At 38.8% G+C, this 24,746-nt stretch overlaps 1 protein-coding gene across 1 annotated transcript in view; it reads right to left on the bottom strand.

Moving 5' to 3' along the window:
- Window positions 1–12,720, bottom strand: part of HECA (hdc homolog, cell cycle regulator) — a 56,701-nt gene extending 43,981 nt beyond the window's left edge. The window contains exons 1-3 of the mRNA XM_020973735.2: window positions 12,657–12,720; window positions 10,085–10,229; window positions 9,453–9,850 (exon numbers count right to left, since the gene is read on the bottom strand). Of these exons, the coding sequence (XP_020829394.1) occupies window positions 9,453–9,850; window positions 10,085–10,229; window positions 12,657–12,720 (607 nt within the window). The remainder of the gene's footprint in view (window positions 1–9,452; window positions 9,851–10,084; window positions 10,230–12,656) is intronic.
- Between the last annotated feature and the right edge of the window lie 12,026 nt (window positions 12,721–24,746).

Below are 24,746 nucleotides of genomic sequence, written 5' to 3' on the forward strand. Positions count from 1 at the left end.
AGTTTGTAATCTAAAGCAGTCAGGACATAGAGTGGAGTATTCTGACCAAATCTTGATCCTGATCACCTTAGCAGTTCTCAAACTAAATTCTCTACAAAGGACTCTCTACTAAACTCATATAAACATTGAGCTGCCAACTTCTTTCTAAAGATCTTTTCAAAGAAGCATTTTATTGGACTGACTCAAATGGTTAAATTTCCAGACCTTGTGACAAGCAATAAGAAGTAAGCAACAAGAAAAAAGCCATTTCCAGGGCTGAGAATAATTCATCATTCCCTCTAGCAGACAAAATGTAAAGAAAGGAAATGAGGTGAAAACATCTCTTACCAATCCTAATTACAAAGAGGATTTTAGAAGATAAAGTACTTTAAGTCCAAAGTCTTTTAAAATACCTGACAACTGCATTCTAGATAAGGAAAGAAAACAACCCAGAATAAAGGCTGTTGAATTGGCGGGCAAGTGAATGCTCACATTTTCTTCAATGCAAGGGTGGGGGAAAAGCAACTGAAATAACTATAAGTTCAATTGATTACATAAGCAGGAAATTACTCAATGTCTAGAGTTCAACAGGTATTACAAACCTAGGACATGAATATATAAGGTAATCTAGCCACAATAAATGGGTCATATTCTCAAAGTTCACTGACTGTCTAGAACTCAAAACACATCCTTCCAAAGAGGTAAATAGTACTTGGGTTCCAAGGCTAGACCACAGAAGCCTTTTTCATCAGAAAAAAATAAGCATTTATTTTATTATACACTTACCAGGTGCAAGGTGCTAGAACTAGAAAGAGGTTAAAGAAAGACAATCCTTGCCCTCAAGTTTACCAAACCACTTATTTAATTCATAATAAATTTTATTAAGATTTACACTAACTTCCAAAAGGAGTCAGTTTAATTAATCCATAACGTAAATGACTTATAGCAATAGCGACAACTCACCTTTAAATGGCATTTTAAGGTAGACAAAATGCTTTTCTCCCAATCAGGTGGTGAGATAGTAGCTTACATTTCTCCAACAATGTAAGGAATACAAAGCACAGTCCTTACAACAACCTTATGAAATGAGGGAGTAGTTTATTATATTGATCTGATTTTATCAAGGAAGCCCCTGAGGCTCAGAGAGTAAGTTACTTGCCCAAGATCCAGTAGGAAGAAGTAGAACTCCAGACAACTCTGGTGGTCTTTCCACTATACCATCATTTCTCAAACTTTTTGGTCTTAAAAATTATTTTTAAATTATTGTGGGTTATATCTATCAACATTAATCATATTAGAAATTTAAGCTGATAATTTTTTAAATAATTAATTCATTTAAAATGACAATATAAAACACATTACATATTTTATGTAACTATTTTCTAAAATAAAAACATTGTTGAGAAGTGGCATTGTTTTACATATTTTTGCAAATGTCTTTAATGTTTAGCTTAATAGAACACAGCTATATTCGCATATCTCTTCTGCATTCATAATCTGTTGCAATATGTTGTTTCAGGTGAAGTATATTAAGATCTAGCCTCATACTGATGTGTAGTTGGAAAAGGAGCAATATTTTAGGAGGCAAATAACACCTAAGCATTATTATAAAAAGTGTTGACTTTTTGGATCCGCTAAAAGGGTCTCAAGGGTCCATAGCTCCAAAGACCACACTTTGAGAACCTCTGCATTATACAACATGACCCACTGAACTAAACTTACCATGCATATAATTCGAATATAATTTCTGTGTTCGGAATTCTATCTCAAAATGCTAGGGACACATCCTCTCCACCTGAGAATGCAAAGATAAAAATAAAAAATAAGAAGTAGCTAGGTAGTGCGTTGGACAGAGTGCTGAGCCTGCAGAGAGGAAGACCTGAGTTTAAATCCAGCCTCAGACATGAGCTATGTGACTTTGGGCAAATCACAACCTCTCTGTGCCTCAGTCTCCCTATACCTCAAAGCATAGTTGTAAGGATCAAATGAAGTAGTATTTTTAAGTGTTCAGCACACTGCCCTAGCATATAGCAGACACAATATAAATATTAGTTGTTATGGTTGTTTTCATCCTGACCCACACTACTTTCCTTCATTTTAAGCACTACCTTCACTTTAAGGTCTTTTCTGATCCCTCTAAGTATTAGTGCCTAACCCCCCCATTTTGTTTAACATATTTTGTATGTGCTTTTTTACTGATCATATACAAAGCTGTGAGGGCAAGGAATGCTTCATTTCTGTCTTTGTATTCTAAGGGCCTAACACACACTTGAAACAGGATAGGAGCTCAATAAATGCTTGCTGATGAACTGAAGGAGTTTACATTCTACTGCAACACCCTATTTTCCCCTGCACCACAAAATAGAATCCGGGATTTTCCAGTTCTCCCACCACTGGCTCCAAAAGTCACAAACCCGGATAAAATAACAGATTAAGAGTAAAAAAGGGGCCTGAAAGGTGGGAAAATTAGAACACTAATGCATTGTTGGTAGAGTTGTGAACTGATCCAACCACAGTGGAGAGCAATTTGGAACCATACCCAAAGGTCTATAAAACTGTGCATACCCCTTGAATACCACTACTAGGTCTGTATCCCAAAGAGTTCATAAAAAAAGGGAAAAGGACCCACATGTACAAAAATATTTATGGCAGCTCTTTTTGTGGCAGCAAAGAATTGGAAACTGAGGGGATGCCTATCAATTGGGGAATGGCTGAACAAGCTGTAGTGTATGAATGTAATGTAATACTATTGTTCTATGAAAAAAATGATGAGCAGGTGGATTTCAGAAAAACTTGGACTTACATGAACTGATGCTAAGTGAAGTGAGCAGAACCAGAAGAACATTGTACACAATAACAGCAACATTGTGTGATGACCAACTTTGATAGACTTAGTTCTCAGCAACGCAATGATCTAAGTAAGACAATTCCAAGGGGCTCACGATGGCAAATGCTATCCACATCCAAAGAAAGAACTACGGAGTCTGAATGCAGACCAAAGTATACTATTTTCTTTTTTTTGTTTGTTCTTTCTTGTGATTTTCCCCTCTTGTTCTGATTCTCCTTTCACAACATGACTAAAATAGAAATATGTTTAATATGACTGTACATGTATAGCTTACATGTATAGCCTACATCAGATTGCATGCCATCTTGGTAAAGGGGGGGGGGAGAAAAAAATTTGGAACTCATAATCTTGTAAAAGTGAATGCTGAAAACTATCTCTTCATGTAATTGGAAAAAATAAAATGCTATTAAGTAGGGGAAAAAGAAATAAAGGGGACATTAAAATGAAAGATTAATAAAAAAATGAAGTCTTAAAAAAAAGAAGAAAAAGAATACCTTGCATGAGGGAATACAGAGGGTGTTGCAATAATAATGAGGCAGGGCTGCAATATCAGCTCCAACCACACTGATCTGTTCCTTCCTTTCTACCCCCCTCCACCACCAACCTAGCTTAGGACTTAATTTTTACCTCATGCCTAAACTATTTTAACACACTCTTAATTGGTCTCTCTGCTTCCTACACAAAGCTATACAAGATTAATCTTTTTAAAATATAACTTTGTGTCCCTACTCTTCTCAAAAATATTCACTGGCTCCCTACTACCTACAAAATAAGCCCTAATTCTAAGACAAACATTATGTTCCAGACAATCTGAACTACATTTTCCTCTATATGAATTATACTTTCCACCTCCACACCTTGCTTCATGGAATTTTCTGTGCCCATAATGCCCTCACTTCACATCTTTTTCTACTAATCCTTCAAAGCCCAGCTCAAATGCTACTGCCTCTATGAGGCCTTATCATATTACCCCAGCTAGAAATAACCCCCCTTTCCTCTGACAACTCCTTTTGCATTTATCCTCAACTCCCTCGTGTTGTACCATATATCTGTACATCTTATCTCCCCTACTCAATCATAAGCTTCTAAAAGGTAAGTATCTACAGTATCTGCTAAACTTTGTATACCACATGGTGCCTTGTACAGTCAATACTCAATCTTTTAACAAATGTACTGAATGAATGAATAAAAGAATTCCAGGGGCACCTAGACAGTGGTGGTAATAGGCATCAACAACAACAAAAGTTGGGGACTATTGTACTCAATACAGTTCACAGATATTATGTAATATATTGGGAATCAAAACCTTACAAATTTATATATCATAAAATATATGAGATATAGTCATCAGAATTTCATAGATGCCAAGAACAGGGGCAATGGGTAATAATGTCATGAAAACTACAGCTTATGATCAACTGTATAATAAATATATCTCCCCTCTACCCCCCTCCCAAAAGATGTGAATAAAGTATATACCTGTAGTCATAACGCTATAATACATGTTTAAGAAATGTAAAAGTGGTGGCATAGTGGGTAGAGCACCAGCCCTGGATTCAGGAGGACCTGAGTTCAAATGTGGCCTCAGACACATAACACTTATTAGCTGTGTAACCCGGGGCAAGTCACTTTCCCATTGCCTAGCCAAAAAAAAAAAAAAGTATAGAAAATGAAGCTTTTTTTATACTTTCTCCACAAATCCCTAGAAAAAGTCTCTAATATCCAATTCCATATGAGTAAAAAGAAGTGTCTTGCAAGTTCGATCTCTTCCCAGAAAGAACAAAGATATTACAATTACTACCCAAGCTATCCAAGATCTATATACAAGTTCCTATCCCTCCATTCTGGTCAGACTTACTATAACCACAACCCACATCTTCTTCACCTGTTATAGGAACCAGCTAATATTTACTTGGGTAAGAAATAAAAGAACAACTAAAAACTAAAATGGAACTGCTGAGATAAGTATATATTATACAAGTGAAGCTGCTAAGAGTGTTTTACACCTGAAAACGATGGTCCAAGGAAAGAGGGGGAAAAAGGAAGAAGGAATAAAAAGGAGAGTAACTAGGAGGGACGTGACAACAATATAAAAAAAGCATCAATTTAAGCTTTTGAATTGTTTTAAATACAGGAAGCTTAAGAGTTTAGGTCCTGACAATTACAACTTAGCACCTACGTGACCTTGGCCAAAATCACTTAACTTCTCTGACACTGTTTCTTCACCTACAATGGTAAAAGGGAGTTATGTCTACCTAGTCTCCAGTCAAATATATGAAAGCACCCCAAAAACACTAATGTGCTTTTAAAAATATCCCACAGATCCTTTTTCTTGCCTCTTCTTTTCATTATAAATTTACCACAATTACTCTTCCAACACCACCCTCCACCCCCAACTGTATTTGTCTGAATACAAAGTACAATATACAAAAAAGAAATTGACAATGGATAGATGTGGCCCCACATGTGTTATTTTGAACCAGAGCCTTCTCAGATTTGTGCCAGTTTTACTCCCATACTAGAGATAAGGATCTGACTTCGTACAATTCTGTCTCCTAACATGAACCCTTTAATAATGTCTGCTTTATCACTTTTCAAGGCAATACAAACATCTCATGTTTTTCTTGCTTTTCAGTTTTTCTACTTAATTATTAAATAAGACCCAAATCACAAACACATCCTCCACAGGGTTAAATATCCACCTCTCAGCTCATTCCTTTAGAGAAACATCAGATTTCCAGATTATTTTAACATGTGAAGAACTTGCCAAGAGATTCCCAGTGCCACAAGAGATGACCTCACTCATACAGTCCTGACCACTATCTACCCAGTCCACATACTGCACTGGGGCAAGAAAAAAAAGGGGGAAGGAAATGGCCTGGAGTTTCCACATAGGCACCAAAATATACTAAAAGTACATTGACTAATTTATGGGAGTTCTTATAGAAATAGGCATGTAAATAAAGAGAAATATGATGCTAAGTCCCTTAGACTTTTAAAAAGCCTCTGATAAAAAGTTAAATACCAAAAACTATAACAAAAATTGAATCACCATGGAATCAGAGGCACAATAGGGTTCTGTTTTATCTTTGACAGGGAACTAACTAACTAGAGACAAGAAATATTAAGAATAAAAGGTGATATTTCTGGATGTCTAAGTGAGAAGGCCTTTTTTTAGGAATAAGTGCTAGGTTTGGTCTCATTGAATATATTTTATTAATCACCTGGAGAGTATACAAAAACTCCCACATTTTCAGATGACACTAAACTTTGCAAAGTAGGAAACTGCAAAACTAACGGGGACAGAATATAAGAAGATCTAATAAAATTATTCCAGGAAAGAAAAAAAAGTGTAATACCAATACAAGATATGCACCTATAAAGGACTGGAGGTATAAAATGAAGGTCTTTGAACTACTGGTCAAACACAGAAAAAGGGAATGGTTGTTATTTAAAGATATCATAGTAGAGTAAAAAGCACAAGGGCCTTGAAATAACATTTGGTCCTGTTTCCAGTCATTTTAACCTGTAAGCAAATCAGATTCTCTGCTAGTGTCTCAGTTTCTTCATATGTTAAATAGGCCTAATACTAACAATGAAATTACAATTCTGAACATAAAAAAATAACAACAACAATAACTACTCATTTAACACTGAGGCTTATTATGTATCTTTCTCACTACAACCTTTTTGGGATAGATATGTGTCCCAACCTACCTGTTACTGTGAGGACCAAATAAGACAGTGCATATGTGAAAGGATTTCTGTATACAACACAAAAATAAGCTATTTCAATACTTCAAAGGACCTGTGACCTCAACAACATGGACAACCCCCCCAAAGACGCAGATCACAACTTCGTGCCCCCTAATTCTATATGCCTCTTGTCTGGGTCCACAGGGTATCCAACAGGCTAAGTACTGCTAACCCAGGAAAAAGATGCATTTAAGATGTTGTTAGTACTACTGTTGTTCTCTAAGGATGTCCTCCCAGTAGGTTGTAATCAAACGTGGAGAAGAGGAAGGATCATGGGGTCATAAAGTTTGAACTGAAAGGGATCTCAGAATCAATCTGGTACAGCCTCTTCATTTTAAAGATGAAGAAACTGAGATCCAGAAAGTTTGTAAAACAATTCACCTAAGGTCACAAAGATGATTAAGTGGCAGAGAAACATGACTGAAATCTAGCTCTTCTTACTCAAGATCTAGGACTTTCCCCACTATATCATGCTAACACCCCCCAAAATATTACATTAGACTATAATAAAATTAAGGAATTTTCATCCTAGAAGGCAAAGGCTAAAAGGGAGCAGAATGGAAATCTGAAATACCATGAAAAATTTGGTAGGAGGGAACACAAAACTTGTTCACCAAAATCTCACATTAGGAGGACTCGGAGACACTTTCAACTTGAACAGGGTGTATTTAGGACATATCAAGTACTAATTAATGGAGCAGGTTAAAAAATGGAACTCATTATTACCTCTACCACCCCCACCACCTCCAAGATGTAGTACGGGCAGATAAATGGATTTTTAAAAGTCTAGAAATTTATTAATGAGAGACTATAAGCAGTTACTTAAATGAAAAAGATGTGTATATAGCTATATAAAGACACACAAACATAGACATAAGATATAATTACATATATACACCTAACCTTTAAGGCTGAATTCAAGGAGGATCCATCCTCCCACTGCAGATCCCTTGGACCTCTCTATAAACAACAGATTACCAACAAGAGACATCATGGAGCTAACAGATTATGGAAAGTCTCAGGTTATTTTTTGGAAATCAGAAACAATCTGTAAAATCAATTCAGAGTTAATAAACTGTATATTTAATGCATACCTGCCTACAATTCTCAATCTTTCATTGGCACTCCACTGGGGGCATCCACATAGACTTTGCCTGGGTTTCTGAAATCCAATCTTTTAGTATAACCAAAAACTGTTGAAGAGTGCCAACGGGGGAGGAAAACACAGACCTAAACTAAACTAAAAGTAAAGTAACTAAAGTAAACTAAAGTAAACTAAACTAAAGTAAAACTAACTGTCCAAGGGGGGAGGCAAAAGGTCTATCAGCAAAAGGGGGCAAAAATTCACCCCAATTATTCAAAATCATAGAGCTATAAGAAATGAGGCCTGCAGTTTTGTTTTTCCTTAACCTGCACTAACTTTGTCAATCTTCTCCTATTAATAGCACTGCAGAAGTGCTTAAAAAAATGGAGGTGCACCAACTTAAAAAGTGACCCATCTACCTAAAAAATTCTTCCAAAGGCTGAAAAACGACCATTGGAACATGCTCCAAAAGCATCCCAATCTTTCTAACCTCTCCTTCATCCCTACACACACAAACATACCAATTTTTGTGCTACCTTTCCTCCACCCCTATAAACTCTCTCCCCCCAATCTTTCTGCTACCTTTCCTCCACCCCATACACCCCCCCCAACCTTTCTACCTTTCGTCCACCCTGTACACACACACACACACACACACACACAACACACACACACACACACACACGCATCCCAATCGTGCTACCTTTCCTCCACCCCATACACACACACACACAGCATCCCAATCGTGCTACCTTACCTCTACCCCTGTACACAAACACACATATACAAACACAGACACCCAATCTTTCTGCTACCTTTCCTCCAACCCATACACCCCCCCAAACTTTCTACCCTTCCTCCACCCCAGTAGACATACACAAGCATCCCAGTTTTTCTGCTACCTTTCCTCCACCCATACATACACACACATGCACACACAAAAGCATCCCAATCTTTCTGCTACTTTACCTCCACCCCATATATACATACACACACACACACACACACACGCGCGCGCGCATCTTTCTGCTACCTTTCCTCCACCCTTATAGACACACACACCACCCCCACTTCATGAAAAAGGCTGCACCAGACCAGAGCAACTCAAAGTACTACTCGGAAACTTTTCTACTCCTCAAGAGCTGCAAACCCGTCCTATTTTGCTAACCACCCAAACACCCTTCCCAAAAAATGTAATGTAACTTAGGATCCATTGAAAACTGGAGGTTCCTCCCCACAAAAAAAAATCCGTAAAGAAGAACTGCAAGTAGAGTTTTAACTCCCAATTGAGAACGGAAGTCAAGTTGAGAGTCTCTTCCTCCAGCAAATTAAGCAGCCTGTCTCACCCTAGTGTGAATTTCTCTAGGGAGCCCAGTCAGTCACCTGCGGCCACGAGGAGGGGGCAAGCCCCGATTTGCAGGAGCTCCCGCTCCCCCCTTTCCCCCCTCTCATTTAAAAGGAGGGAGGGTTTGCCCAAGTTTTCCATTGGCTCCTTCTCCTAACTTCGCAGCCCCTTCCTTCCTCCGGCCGCCCTTACAAAGCAGGGAAGGAAGGGCGGGGGTCGCGAGGGCCGGACCCGCAGCGGCCGAGCCCGCCGCCGCGGAGACGCGGGGCCCGGGCCGCGGGGCGCTGTCACCGGCGGGGGCGGGGGCAGGAACTTCCCGACTCTCGCATTGTCCACGCGCCTCAGGCGCCAGCCCGGGCGGGCCCCGCCAGCCGCGGAGGAAGTTGCGGCCGGGGCGGCGCGGCCCGCGCCCCCTCCCAGGTGAGCCTCGGTCGGCTTACCGCTCTTGGCGTCGCCCGAAGCGGCCGGGGCCGCCGCCGCCGCTCCCGCTCCCGCCGCCGAGCCCGCACCGGGCGCCGCTCCTCCCGCTCCCGCCGCTCCCGCTCCGGCTCCCGCCGCTCCTGAGCCCGCCGCAGCTCCCGAGCCCGCCGCCGTGGCCAGGGCTCCCCCGCCCGCCGCGCCGGCCGCGGCCGCCGCCGCCGCCAGGGCCCCGGCTCCATTTTCCTGCTCGTCCCCGCTGCTGTTGGCGCGTTTGTTCTTGCGGCCGCCTTTACTGCTTTTGGGGGTTGGGCATCTCGCGAGGATCCGGGGCCGCCGGGCTTCAGCGAAGGCGGCTCCCCCGGGGGCGGCTGTGCATGGCCCCCGCCCCACGCCCGGCGGCTGCCGCGGCCGCCCGCCCCTTCAGCCGCGGAGCGGAGAATGAAAGGCGCGGGCTGAGGTCCCGCTCTATTCACACATCTCCCGCTCCATCCCTCGCCAGGCTCCCCCGCCCGCCCAGCTCCCGGGCTCGGCGGCGCACTCGCAGGGCCAGCGGCAGCCGCGGCCACCGCCTGCTTCTGGGGCGTGAGGGAGACACTTGGGAGCCGGAGGGAAAAGGCGGGTCTCTAGCTTGTTTTGATTCTGCTTCTCCTACACGCTCTGTCCCCGCCCACCGCCGGTGACGACACCCGAGGAGTCCAGCTCGCCCCGCCCATAGGGTGACCTAATGGGCGGCGGGCCCGCCCCTGTGGCGTCACGAGGCCCCCGCGAGAAGGGGCTCACCTTCTTTTGGTGGAGTTCTGCGAATTGGCTTTTGACAGACCCCACCCCCTGTGATGTCACTGAAGAGCCCAGTGCCACCCTTCCTTAAGTGGTTCTGAATTCCTTTAGAGCGGTTACCGAAAACAGTAAAATTAGGACATTAAATTACTAAGGAGCTGGAGACCGGGAGTCTATGTACTAGATTAACCTAAATCAAACTTTTGTCATGAGAAAATAGCTCAGGGGCAGCTAGGTGGCGCAGTGTTCAGAGCTCTGGCCTTGGAGTCGGGAGGACTTGAGTTCAAATTCGACCTCAGACGCTTGACACGTACTAGCTGTGTGACCCTGGGCAAGTCACTTAACCCCGATTGCCTCACCAAAAAAAAAGAGAGAGAAAATGGGTCTAGCTAATCATCCTACAAAGACAGAAAAGCTGAAAACCAAGATGGTAGAAACAAAATTTAGATAAGAGTAAAGAATTATAGATTTAGAGCTATAGGTCATCTAGTCCAGTCCCCTGTATACAGACTAGGAAGCCCAAGGAATTTGTGACTTGTCCGAAACCACAAAGAGCCAGTGGAAGAGCCAGGACTTAAACCCATTTCCTCTGACTCCAAAGCCAGCCTAATAGGAAAAGAAGGAAGTGAGAAGGAAATAAGCATTTTTTCACTGCCTGCTATGTGCTAAGAGCTTTGCATATATATCATTTGATCCTCACAACAACCTGGGGAAGCAGTTCAAGTCCAACATCAGATACTTGCTAGCTGTGTGACCCTGGACAAATCACTTAACCTGTTTGCCTCAGTTTCCTTATCTGTAAAATAGGGATAATAATAGCACCTACCTCCCACAGTTCTTGTGTAAAATAAGATAATAATTGTAAAGCACTTAGCACGGTACCTGGCACATAGTAAGGGCTATATAGATGTTAGCTATTATTATTAAACTATTATTTATATAGTTTTAAAGTTTGAAGTGCTTTACATTTATTATTTCATTTAAATTTCACAACTCCATTAGGTAAGTGGTATTATCCCCCTTTTACAGATGAGGAAACTGAGGTTGAGAAAGGTTATATGACTTGCCTAAAGTCATATAGTTAGTATTTGTCTGAGTTAGAATTTGAACTCAGATCTTCCTGACTTCAAGCCTGGTGCTTTACTACACCACCTAGCTGCCTTCAATCAGCTGATATGGAAAAGGCTGCCTCTTGTACAGTTAAGTTTTATATTGCTACCATATACATATATATACACATGTGTGTGTGTGTATGTGTATGTGTTTGTGTGTATGTATATAGTCTTGACCTGGCTCCCAGCCCTAAGAAGTGAAAAGAGGACAGGAATTGCAGCCCTGTTCTAGTCTCTGCTTCTACGTTTACTAGTTTTGTGACTTGTCAATGTTTCCTCATCTGTAATTTAAGGTATACTGTACCTCGCTAGGTTGTTGAATGAAAGGTGCTTTGTAAATCTAAAAGCACTCTATAAATGTGACTTCATATTCTAATAAATAGTGAAGGATTCAGAAACATATTGGTAACTTTTGGTCTTCTAAGACTTTGTTTTTAAAAAAATCAAATGGTTCAATGGAAATTAAGAAGAAAAAAAGCACTGTCCTGGAGCATACAAAAACTGAGGTAATGCAGCACAAAGTGTAATATCATCTAAGGAATTTAATTTATGTAGGTAGCTGTGAGTACCTTCCAGAAATTCTCACAGCTACCACCTATCATTCATCTAAGACCTGAGATTGAAATCCCTCCTTGCACACATGATTGTAATCGGTCCAAAGGGCACCAACCCTCTGAGCTCCTTGTTATTTCTTGTAACTGAAAAAACTGTACATATCCTTATTCAAAGGAAGTTGAATAAAAAAGGAGGCTGGAGAAAAGCCAAGAGATTCCATTCCCAGTTCATTCTAGGTACTAAATTATCAGCCCTAAATCAAACTTTGTGAAGAGATAATAGATCTAGCTAATCATCATACAAAGACGGAAATGCTGAAAAACAAGATAGAAACAGTTAAGTAGGAGTAAAGGACATCTGAGAAGCAGCATAGTTTAACAGATAAACAGCAAGTCTTAGAGTCTATCATTCCCCCTCCTCCCCCATATCCAATCTGTTCCACCTTTGTAACATCTCCAGCATGTTCTTCTTTCTCTGGTGTTGCTACCACCATAGTACAAGGCCTCATGACCTCATGCTGGGCTATTACAACAGCCTGCTGGTGGTTCTTCCTGCTACAAATCTTTCCCGACTCCAGTCCACCCTCCGCTCTGCTATCAATCCATCTTAAAGGGCTGGTCTGACCATGTCACCACTCTATTCAATAAACTCAGTGGCTCCCGTCACCTCCAAGATCAACTTAAAAATTCTCTGCTTCAATGACCTTCCTAAGCTGTCGTCTTTCCAGGCACCTAGTAACTTCCCTCCCACACTGGGACTTTTCAATTCAGTAGCACTGACCTGCATGCTGTTCCTTGTAAAAGACGTTTCCATCTTCCAACTGGGAATTTTCTCTATCTCTCATGCTTGGAATTCTCTCCTTTAACACTTCTGCCTCCTGGTTCCTTTCATGTTCTAGCTAAATTCCACATTCCATGGGAAGCCTTTTTCTATCCCTTTTAATTCAAGTGATTTTTCTCTGTTGTTTTCCATTTGTTATAATGTGTGTATTATCTGTATCTTTTTCTGTACATAGTTGTTTTCATTTTGCATGGAGCCATGAACCCCAAAGCCTCCATTTAAGGAGGAGGCTTAGAATAGACATCTCATTTCCTACCTGGCTGCTCTACTTTGAGACTTGTCTGACTTCATTATGCTGCAGCAAGCTCATCTTTGGGAAAATCTCATCTTCCTGCATGATCAAATCAGCCTTAGCACTCATAACTCATCGCTACCCTTTGCCCCCTCTGATTGGAGGGTAGAGCCACCAACTCTAAAGCACCATACCCCACCACCACTATTGGGCCCCTTCCCCCAACCTTTCAGCTTCCTTTTGTGTTTTGTCTTCTCTCTTTAGATTGTAACTCCTTGAGGGCAAGAACTTGTCTATTTTTTTTAACCTGTATTTTTAATGCCAGCTCTTAGCATAGTTCCTAGCACATAGTAGGTGCTTAATAAATGTTTATTGACTATTAATTGCCTTGATTCTGAAAGCTCAAGTGATGAGTGTGATCCTGCAAGATATAAAAAGGAAAGATGACAGAAACCCTTACCATAAGAAATCCCAGAAGGAACATTGTCAGTCAGTAAAGCGTTATTAATTTGCCATAATTAATAACTAACATTTATATCGGTTTTAAAGTTTGCAAAGCACTTTAAATATTCTCACTTGAGCCTCAAGACAACTCTGTGAAGTAGAGACTTCAGATTTTATTATCTCTATCTTACATGCAAGACAGGAGATATGGCACACTGGTAAGTTGGTGGTCTGGGATCCAGAAAGAACCAGATCCAAGTCCCTCTTCTGACAAATTCTAGCTGAGTGCTCCTCACTCAAGTCACTTAAATTCTCAATTCTCTAAACAGCTATCCAAGATTATACGTGGCAGAGAAGGTAACAAACTGCAATTGGTTGAAGGAGTTTCCTATACCAACAAAATCATAAGTGCAGTCTCTAGCCCTTTTAAAAGCAGGGAACTGAGAATCAGAGAAATTGTGACCAAATGTCCACTGTCACACAGTTAGTGAATGTCTGAGGCCAGATACAATTTGGATTACCTCAACTGAAACAGTTCTGCCTCCAGCCTTATGTACTCTGAAATGAACCTCCAGCAGAAAAGGATGGGAGTGGAGATGCCATTAAAGAAGGAGAGTGAGATCCCTAGAGAAAAGGGGCCTCCGTTTCTGGATGGTATCTCCAGAGTCCAAATAAACAGTTATTGTTCCTGTGACCTAATTTTTGGACACTCTGGATCTGTGTCCTGAGATCTCAAGATAAACTGAGTTCTACTAGTTATTAATTAGCAACCCAGAAGAAGAAGTGAAAAGTTAGCTATCAAAATTGAGATTATTGAGATTCTTAGAATTGTCTCTGGAATTAACTTTGACACAAAGAAATACACATGCAGCAGTCTAGAAACACAAGTAATGAACAGTAGTCCTAAACCCAGCACTGCAAAAAGCTTACTTAAGGTAATACCACTTAATAATTGCCATTATATTTATGTTTCCTTTTCCCCTTTTGGAAAATAGAAATAGCAATTCATCCTTTCATGGCAGGGTTGCCATGATGAATAATGATATGTATGTTGTAAACAAAATGTGTGAATGTCTTTTGTCAATGATATGCAATTGGATGGACAACACATATCTCAGAAAGCCACTTGTGAATGTAAATGCTGAAAGATTATAATGTAAATGCTAAAGAAGTATAATAATTACTCTCATTCATATAACACTTTAAGGTATGCAAAACATTTTACATGCATTTCTCTGGAGTGCCTTGTGAGGTAAGTGCTATGTATTACCATGATTTTACGGATGAGGAAACTGAGGGATAGAAAAATCTATCACTTGGCCATGGTCTTACAGCTAATAAGTGTCAGGGGAAAGATTTAAACACAGATCTTTCTGACTCCAAGTCCAATAGAGAGTTAACTATGTCATGATGCTTCTTAACAGGCCTACTACCCTCTGTCTTGTTCAGTCATTCAGTTGTGTCCCACTCTTTGTGACTGGGGTTTTCTTGGCAAAGATACTGGATTGGTTTGACGTTTCCTTCTTCAGTGAATTAAGGCAAACAGTTTAAGTGACTTGCCAGGTCACACAGCTAGTAAGCATCTGAGACTGGATTTGAATTTAGGTCTTCCTGACTCCAGGCCCAGTGCTTTATCCACTAAGCCATCAAGCTGCCTCTGCACCCTCTGGTTAGTCGGTTCCAAAATAGAATAAATATATTAAAATATACATAAACATATATATATATATGCACACATACATATAGATACATTTACATATCTTTGTACATATACATACACACTGTTGTGTGTGTGTGTGTGTGTGTGTGTGTGTGTGTGTGTGTGACAGCTAGATGGCACTGTGGATAGAATGCCTGGCCTAGGGTTAGGAAGACTCCTCTTCATGAGTTCAAATCTAGCCTGAGACACTAGCTGTATGACCCTGAGCAACCCACTCCAATATCTTTGCTAGAAAACCTTAAATGGGGTCATAAAGAGTCAGACATGACCAAAAATTGACTGAACAACAACTATGTGTACACATACAACACATATATATCTTTACTCCTGAAGTTCCTTATGCAGATATATATGCATACATATATATATATATACACATGCATATATGTGTATATTCCCACTGTTTATAAAATTGCTACAAAACAATAAATGCTATTGTAAAGGTATAAAAAAAAGATTAATTCCTCCACTCTACTCATTTCCACCTGTTTTGTTCATTCTGTTGGTGCCATAGAGAATGCCTTTCTCATTATTCTCTGCCAATCAATCAACAAACATTTCTCAGGTATTTACTATGTGCCAGGCACTATGTTAGGTGCTGAGCATACTGATAAAAAGAATAAAATAATTCTTAACCTCAACGAGCATATATTCTGACTTGCTGAAATAGTGTTTAGGGAAAGACAGTCACTAATTAGGAGGTGGAGACCCCAGAAGCTCCTCCAAGACTTGGAGGTCCTTGGGTATGGTCATTGAAGCTGTTGTTTAGGAGTTTGTGGAGGAGATGGCCAAAAAGGAGGGATGACAGGAAGGCAGCCACAGTGCTCCACTGATACACTCGTTATGTTGGGAGAAAGCAAGGAAGGCCTCTAGTGTGTTAGATAGACCCCTTAGGGCAAAATTATGATAGGGCGTGTGCAGAATGGGGAGGTTTATATGGATTACAATCTGCATCTTTGGAAAGAACATCCACATTGATTAATTAATGTACTCATTTGAATTTGAAGTGTTTATTTGTGCATCTCTAGTCTTCACTTACCAATTTGTAAGCTACGTAAAAGTAGGCCTATGTTTTATTTAATTTTTGTGTTATCCTCCAGCATGTAACACAATGTCCCATGCAATACACACTTAATAAATGGTTGTTGCATTGTAGAACCTTAAAAGCATAAAGTTTAGAGTTTGAAGTAGTATGAAATAAGGGTTTCTTGAACAGGGCAATGACATAGGGCTCAAAGAAGGATTAGCCTACAAAGTAGATAGAAGGTAATCTATTAGGGAAAGGCAGTAACAGCTCAGAAGACCAGCAAAGGATGTTATTTGGGATGAGAAAAGCAGGGACATTGAAATAAGAAGCAGGAACATATAGCGTCAGGTGGGAGGAACAGTAAGTTGGCTAGTATAGTGTAAGAAGCATGGAAAGGTGGGAAGGGCCAGGTTACAGAAGGCTTTGATTCTGGAGCTAATAGGGAGCCATTGGAGTTTATCAAGAAAGACGGTAACAAGGTCAAGCCTGTGCTTTGATAGGAAAAGCACTTTAGCACTTGAGTGTAGGATCAACCTGAGTGGGGAGAGACACAAAGTAGGGAAACCAATTAGGAGGCCATTGAATTAGTCCAAACAAAAAAGTAGCGAGGCTCTGAGCTAGATTGGTGACTATGTGAATGGTGTGAAGGGGACCTATACGAGAGGTTTTGTGAACGTAGAAATGACAGTATTGTGAATAAAGTGCAAGATTTCATGGCAGAATCTTGATGTGTTTATATATTAGTTGGGGGATAGGGTCGGCAGTGGAGGATGAAACATTTGTGTTATGTCCCTTATGTCACCTAGCTGAGATATCCTGAACAATGAAACCAAGATCAGCAAAGTAATAGCATTTCCTACCTTCTCAGAGTCCCAAAGAATGGTAAATGTCCCAAAGTTTTTGGTGTTTGTTTTTTTAAGACCAGATTAAACAAATTTGGCTTACCCATTTTAAACCAAAAGAATTTGTGCTTATCAGGGACTATTTTTCCCCCATACCTGTGAGTCCACCTATTAATATTGATAATTCATCTCTAATTTATGGTTTTATGGAGTTGCTAAATGCATCGGGAGGTTAAGTAATTTATTCCAGTCGTGTAGGTAATATGTGTCTAAGGCAGCTCTTGAAACCAAATCCACCAATCTGTTTACTATACAATGCTATGTTTCTAGAGTAATGATTTTAGTCTCTAAATAGATGACACAGTTAAATCAAAGTACTACCTGGGAGAAGTGTTTTCATGCTGGCTCATGATTGCTGTTAGTGGGACTGAGTTACGATGAGCTTCCCATCACTTCTTAGCTTTCAGTCTGAGAGGAGAGCTATGCCAGGAACTCCATGCCTTCCAAGCTTTATAGGTCTAAGCATCATTCTGCAGGACGCCGAAGGTGGATATCTTGAACATAGCTTTCATTCCTTTGGTGTGTTGTGAGATAGTTTCCAATGTCCTGTAAGAACTGACTAATCGCTTTTATTTTGGGTAGATGGCTAAGTCAGTTTACACTTTGTGTTTGGTTTGTTTTTTGTCTGGTTTTAGTCTTTTGTCCTTTTACCTCCTACTGTAAAGAAAATAGAACCTACAAACTGCAGGGTGTTTATTGACTGCTTTGAAACAGCAGTTGTTGTTTCTTGCCGAAATGAAACAGAGACCCAGCAAGTTCTAGCGGGAAACAGGCATGTGAGTTTCTGGGTGTTAAGAGAGAATTTCCCTTCATTTTCATATAGAACTTGCAAGTACTCACAAGTGTTTTCAAACCCTTGGAAATGCACTGAACCTTCTCCAAGTGAATGATATATATTTTAAATGAGCATTCTTACTATGAAAAAAAATGCAGAGTCACTTTTAAAATTGCCGATGAAAACATTTTCAATGTTGTTTTTTTTTCAATTGACTTGCCCTATTTCTACCACCTTTTAGAAGCTATGTAAATGGCTTACCTACTTTTTTTTCAACATAAAAGATAGACTCTGTAATAAACTAAAAAGGTAAGATCTACCAGCCACATAGCTATGAGTTGGTGCTCCTCACTATTTTTAAAAAATCTTTTGTTATTGTGAACTTGAGAATACCAACAAATATAAATTTTTTCTAAATACAAAGAATAGAAAAAAGATTGTATATGGAACTGCAAATTTTACATCTACAACTTTTTTTTAAGTATCTACTCAGTGCAGTGTGTTAGCACTAAAGCTGTCTCTATTGTTTTGCCTTTTAAATATCCTTCTAACCTTCTTTGTGCATTTTCTTTAAATACTTCACTGACATGATTTTCTTTCTTTCATTTTTTTGGCATCAATATCACTTTTCCATATTCCCCTATCCCTAATCACCACCCTTCACAGAAAATACCCCTCCTTTGTAACAAGTAGCATAATAAGGCAAAACAAATTTGTATTGTATTGATCATGTCTGGAAAAGCATGTCTCATCCCATAGCTGAAGATCTTTGCCTCTTTATCAAGAGGAGTAAACATAATCCATCATCAGTCCTCTGAAGTCATGGTTAGTAACTGCGTGGTTGGTCATTGAAGACAGCGTTCTGAAGTCATTTAAAGTTGTTTATCTGTACAGTGTTATAGTTATTGCATAAATTATTCCCCTGGTTCTGCTCAAATCATTCTGCATCAATTCGTATATATTCCTAGGATTTTCTGAATTTGTCCCTTTCCCTATTTCTCACAGATCAATAATATTCCGTTGCATTCATATACCGACATTATTCAGCTATTCTGCACTTGATAGATACCACCTTAGTTTCCAATTCTTTGCTACAACAAAAAGTGCAGCTGTTCAACATGAGACTTTTCCTTCATTCTTTTATCTTTGGGGGGCCTGTTGTAGCTACGAGTGGTATAACTGATCAAAGGTATACACAATGTAGTGTATTTTGGAGGTATTGTTCCAAAATGCTGTCCAGAATTGCTGCGCCGATTTACAGTTCCACCAACAATGCATTAGTGTACCTGGCTTTCCTTATACCCTCTAATAAACAACTGTGATTTTCCTTTTTGGTCTTATTTATCAATCTGATGGATGGGAGGTAGAATCTAAGAGTTATTTTAATTTGAATTCTTCTTATAATTAGTGATTTGGAGTTTTTCATGTAAATATTGAAAGCTTGTATTTCTTCTTTTTGAAAATTACCTGTTCACATTAAGAGGATGCCCATCAATTGGGGAATGGCTAAGCAAGTTGTGGTATATGAATGTAATGGAATACTATTGTACTATAAGAAATGATGAACAGGCTGACTTCAGAAAAACCTAGAAAGACTTATACGGTCTGATGCTGAGTGAAGTGCGCAGAACCAAGAGGACTCTGTACACGATAACAGCCACGTTATGCAATGACTAATATTATTAAACTGAACCCTTCTCAGCATTACAAGAATCTAAGACATCTCCAGAGGCCTCGGGATGGAAAATGCTGTCCACATCCAAAGAAAGAACTATGGAAGTCGAATCGCTATCACTTATTTTTACCTTCTGTTGAGTTTTGTTTCATCTTTCTGATGGTTCCTCCTATTGGTTTTAATTTTTGCTTAAAACTTCACTAATGTGAAAATATGTTTCATGGGTATGTAAATGTAAAGCCTATATCAGATTGTGCACTGTCTTGGGGAGGGTGGGGAGGAGGAAGGGGGAGAAAAATTTTCAACTCAAAAGCATATGGAAGTGATTGTTGATAAATCAAAATAAATTAATAAAATTTTTAAAAAATAAATAAAAAAAATAAATCACCTGTTCATAACCATTGACATTTATATGTTGATGAATGGCGCTTTTTCTTATACATTTTAATGTTTCCTCTGTATCTTAGATATAGCAGATTTTTATATGAGAATTTCATTACAGATATCTTGTCTAGATAACCATTTAATTGTACTTTTGTTGATTTTGTTTGTGAAAAAGCATTTCAATTTTATACAGTAAAAATTGTCTACTTTATCTCCAATGATTTTGTCTATTCCTTTTTTGTCAGAAACTCTTCCTCCCCCCTCTAATATGTTAATAATGTTACCTAGAGAGGTCATGCATACATGAAAAGTTATTGTGGCAAATGGTGTGAGATGTTAGCTTAAAACTAACTTCTGCTAAACTGCTTTCCCAGCAGTTTTTAATGAGAAAGTCTTTGTCCCAGTAGTGGAGAGAGTCTTTGGGTTTCTCAAACACTTTTTGCTATGTTAACTGTTGCAATGTTGTGTACCTAATTTGTCCCACTGATCAACTTTTCTATATTTACATAGTGCCAAATAGTTTTGATGATTTCAGCTTTATAGTGTAGTTTGAAATCTAATACTGCCATATCCCTTTTTTTCTTGCTTTTTTAATTCTCTTGAGATTTTTAAATCTTTTTTTTTCTCCAGATTATTTTTGTACTTATTTTTCCTTGCTCTATAAAATAACCCTTTGATATTTTGATGAGTATGGCACTGAATAAGCAAATTAATTTGGGTAGTCTTGTCATTTTTATTATGTTGGCTAGGCCCAACCAAAAGCAACTAATATTTCTCCATATAGATAGATAGATAGATAGATAGATAGATAGACAGATAGATAGATAGATATAGATATAGATACATCTTTGTTTCTGTCAAGAATATTTTGTAATTATATACATATAAATTGTGTGTGTATCTGCATAGATGAGCTCATAAATATTTTATTGGCAATATACAAAAAGACTGATGACTTGTATATTGTATGAATACTGATCCTTGTTTATGCTATGTGCTATTTTGCTGAGATTATTGTTTTATCTTTTTTTTTAGTCTCCAAGTAGACCTCTGTATCTTTTGTTTTCCTCTTGTTTATGCCTATTTCCCTAGTTTCTTTTTCTTGTCTTATTGCTATAAAATTTCTAGAATGATATCAAATAATAATGCTGAGAGTGAACATCTTTACATTACTCCAATCTTATTGGAAAGTTCTCTAGCTTTTCTCCATTAGATAGAATATAAACACTTATCCTATTACTTATTTCTATTCTCTTAATTTTTTTTAAAAGAAATGGGTTATTAAGGATGCAGGATTGGTTCAACATAAGGAAGAATAAAAATAATAAACTATTAGTAATGCCAATAATTGGAACATATGATTGTATCAATAGGTACTGAAAATGCTTTTGACAAAATGCAACATTCATTTCTGTCAAAAAGCTATAGGAATAAAGAGAGATTTCTTTAATATTGTAAATAGTATTACTCTATATACAAGAACAAGCATTATATGTAATGGTAAAAAGTTAGAGGCCTTTCCAGTGAGATGAGGGGTAAAGCCCATTACCACCATTACCATTCAAGTTAGGGCTAGAAGTGCTAACAATAGGACAAGATGAAAAAGAAATTGAGTGAATAATCACAGGAGAAGAGAAAACAAAATGATCACCTTTTTCAGATTACATGATGATGTACATAGAGAACCTTGGAAAGTCAACTCAAAATTAATTAAAATAATTGATAACTTCAAAGTTACAGGATATAAGAAAAATCCATATGTCATTAGTATTCCTATATATAACCAACAAAACCCAGCAGCAAAAACGTGGTTTCTGAAAACAAAGCCCAAAATCTGAAATAACTTTAAAAAGAAATTTATTAGGCCATTTGATAGAGCAGAGCAAGATGGAAAGGAGAGGTGGCTCCCTTTCCTCTAGGTTCTAGAAGTTTTATGTTATATAGGACTTAGACAAGGGTACCCACAAACAAACCACACATATGCTCTTAAGCAATTTTGTGAAAAGGGCAATTGGAAAGCAAGGTAGATTGAAATGGATTTGAGTAAATGTAAATGTTCAATAAAATTGGGCAAAACCAAAGCACCAGGGGAACTCAAAACACAAGTTTGCCTGGAGCCAAAACAAGACCTAGGTGAAGTGATACAAAAGATCCTTGTTTTGGGTGGATCCAGTACCTGGGGGAAACAAAAATTCTTTGTAGCTATCTCCAGCATTCTTGGAGATTTACTGAGGTAAGGAGGACATTCTGTGTTCCAACAATCTCTAGTTAGATTTAAGTAGCATAATATTAATAAGTTTTCTGAACATTATAATAAAGCATTTTCCTGCAAGAGCTAGACAGATAAATTCCTTTCAAAAGCACTACAGAAACTAAAAAATACTTGGGAGTTTATCTTCCAAAATTCACACAAGAACTCTATGACTCTAGCTATAAAATACTCTGAAGAAATAAAGTCAGAAGTAAATAACTGGAAAAACATTAATTGCCCACTGGTAAGTTGGGCTAATATAATAAAAATAAACAATGCTACTCATATTAATTTATTTATTCAGTGTTGCATCAATACTTCCAGTTCCATGACTCTCAGTTCTCTTCCTAACTCTCCAGTCTGGCCTCCTAACCTCACCATTCAACCAAAATTGCTCTCTCCAAAGTTACCAGTGATCTCTTCATTGCCAAATCTTCCTTTCTAAATTCTTATTCTTGATCTCTCTGCAGACTTTGAAACTGTCAATCACCCTCTTCTCCTTGATATTCTTTTCTCTCTTGGTTTCCATGACACTATTCTATTTTTGTCTTCTTTCTACCTATCTGACTACTCCTTCTCAGTCTACTTTGCTAGATCTTTGTCAAGGTCATATCCACTAACTGTGGGTGTCCCCCAAGGCTCTGTCCTGAGCTTTCTCCTTATTTCTCTCTATAATATTCCTCTCAGTGATCTTATCAGCTCCTATAGATTCAATTATCATCTCTATACCTATGATTCTAAAATCTGCTTATCTAGCCCTAACGTCTCTCCTGACCTCCAGATTTGCATCTCCAACTGCCTCTTAGACATCTTGAACTGGATATCGTAAACCCCATATGTCTAATACTGAAATCATTACGTTTCTCTCCTAAACTCTCTATCTTCCTAACTTCTGAATTACTGTTGAGGGTACAACCATCCTACTAGTCACTCAGGCTCATAACTCAGGTGACCCTTCTAAGTGACCTTGAGTGACCTTCCCAGTCACTCAGGCTCATGACTAATAATCCTTGACTCCTCCCTCTCCCTCATTCCTCACACCCCCATATCCAATCTGTTGACAAGGCCAGTAGATTTTACCTTGGTAATGTCTCTCATAAACTCCCCCTTCTCTCCTCTGACACTACCACAGACCCTCATCATTTCACACCTAGATTACTGCAATAGCCTGCTGGTTGGCTGTCTACTTCAAGCCTCTCCCCACTCCAGCCCATTCTCTATTCAGTTGTCAAATTGATCTTCTTAATGCACAGGTCTATTAACCATGTCACCTTCTATTCAATAAACTCCAACAGCTTCTTATCACCTCTAGGAACAAATATAAAATCCTCACTTTGCATTCAAAAGCCTTCATAACCTGGTCCCCTCCTACCTCTCTGGTCTCCTTATACCTTACCAATTGATAAATAGTCAAAGGATATGAATAGGCACATTCCAGAAGAGGAAATAAAAGCTATCAATAGTTATATGAAAAAATACTCTAAATCAATTAGACAATTAGTAGTGGACAATTAGACAATGGTACATTAAAATAATTCTGAGGTACCACCTCATACCTATCAGACTGGCTAATATGGCCTAGAAGGCCAAATGCTGGAGGGAGTATGGAAAAATAAGTATACTGATGCACTGCTGGTGGAGTTGTAAACTGGTAAAATTATTCTGGAGAACAATTTGTAACTATGCCCAAAGGATTATAAAACAGTGCATACCCTTTGATGCAGCAATGCTGCTTTAGATCTGTACCCTAAAGAGTAATATCTTTAAATTTGAACCTTAAAGAGATTTTTTTAAAAATGAAGATAACCCACATATACAAAAAATATTTGTAGCAGCTCTTTTTGTGGCGAAAAAGAGTTGGAAATTGAGGGGATGCCCACCAATTGGAGAACTGTTGAATAAGCTGTGGTATATGATTGTGATGGAATACTACTGTGCTATAAGAAATGATGAAGGGGATGGTTTCAGAAAAATCTGGAAAGACTTATATGAACTGATATAAAGTGAAATTAGCAGAACCAAGAAAACATTTTACATGGTAATAGCAATATTATAATGATAATTAACTATGAAAGACTTAGCAGCTCTGATCAATAGAATAATCCACAACATTTCCAACATTTCCAAGTGACTTGTAATAATGCTATACACCTCCAAAGAGAGAACTGATGGACTCTGAGTGCAGATTAAAGTATATTTTTTTCACTTTCTTTATTTTTCTTACTTTTTTTTCTTGCAGTGGCTGATTTTTTTGTCTCATGGCTAATATGGAAATATGTTTTGCATTACTTCACATTTATAATGAGAATCATATTGCTTGCCTTCTCAATGGGTGGGAAAGGGACTGGGGTGAGAGAGAGAATTTGGAACTGAAAATAAATTTTTAAAAAATATCTTACTTACCCCTATGTATTTGGTGATCTAGTGACACTGGCCCCCCTTGCTATTCCTTGCAGAAGAGACTCCATCTTTTAACTCTAGGAATTTGTATTGGGTGTCTTCTATACCTCTCCAACTTTGTCTCAGTGTCATGGTTTACTTCAAGTCCCAGCTAAAATTTCATCTTTAAAAGGAAAACTTTCCTAATCCCCCTAAATGCTAGTGCCTTCCCTCTATTGAT

Source organism: Phascolarctos cinereus, unplaced genomic scaffold (assembly GCF_003287225.1).
Source record: "Phascolarctos cinereus isolate Bilbo 61053 unplaced genomic scaffold, phaCin_HiC Scaffold_5;HRSCAF=322, whole genome shotgun sequence".
Taxonomy (NCBI): domain Eukaryota; kingdom Metazoa; phylum Chordata; class Mammalia; order Diprotodontia; family Phascolarctidae; genus Phascolarctos; species Phascolarctos cinereus.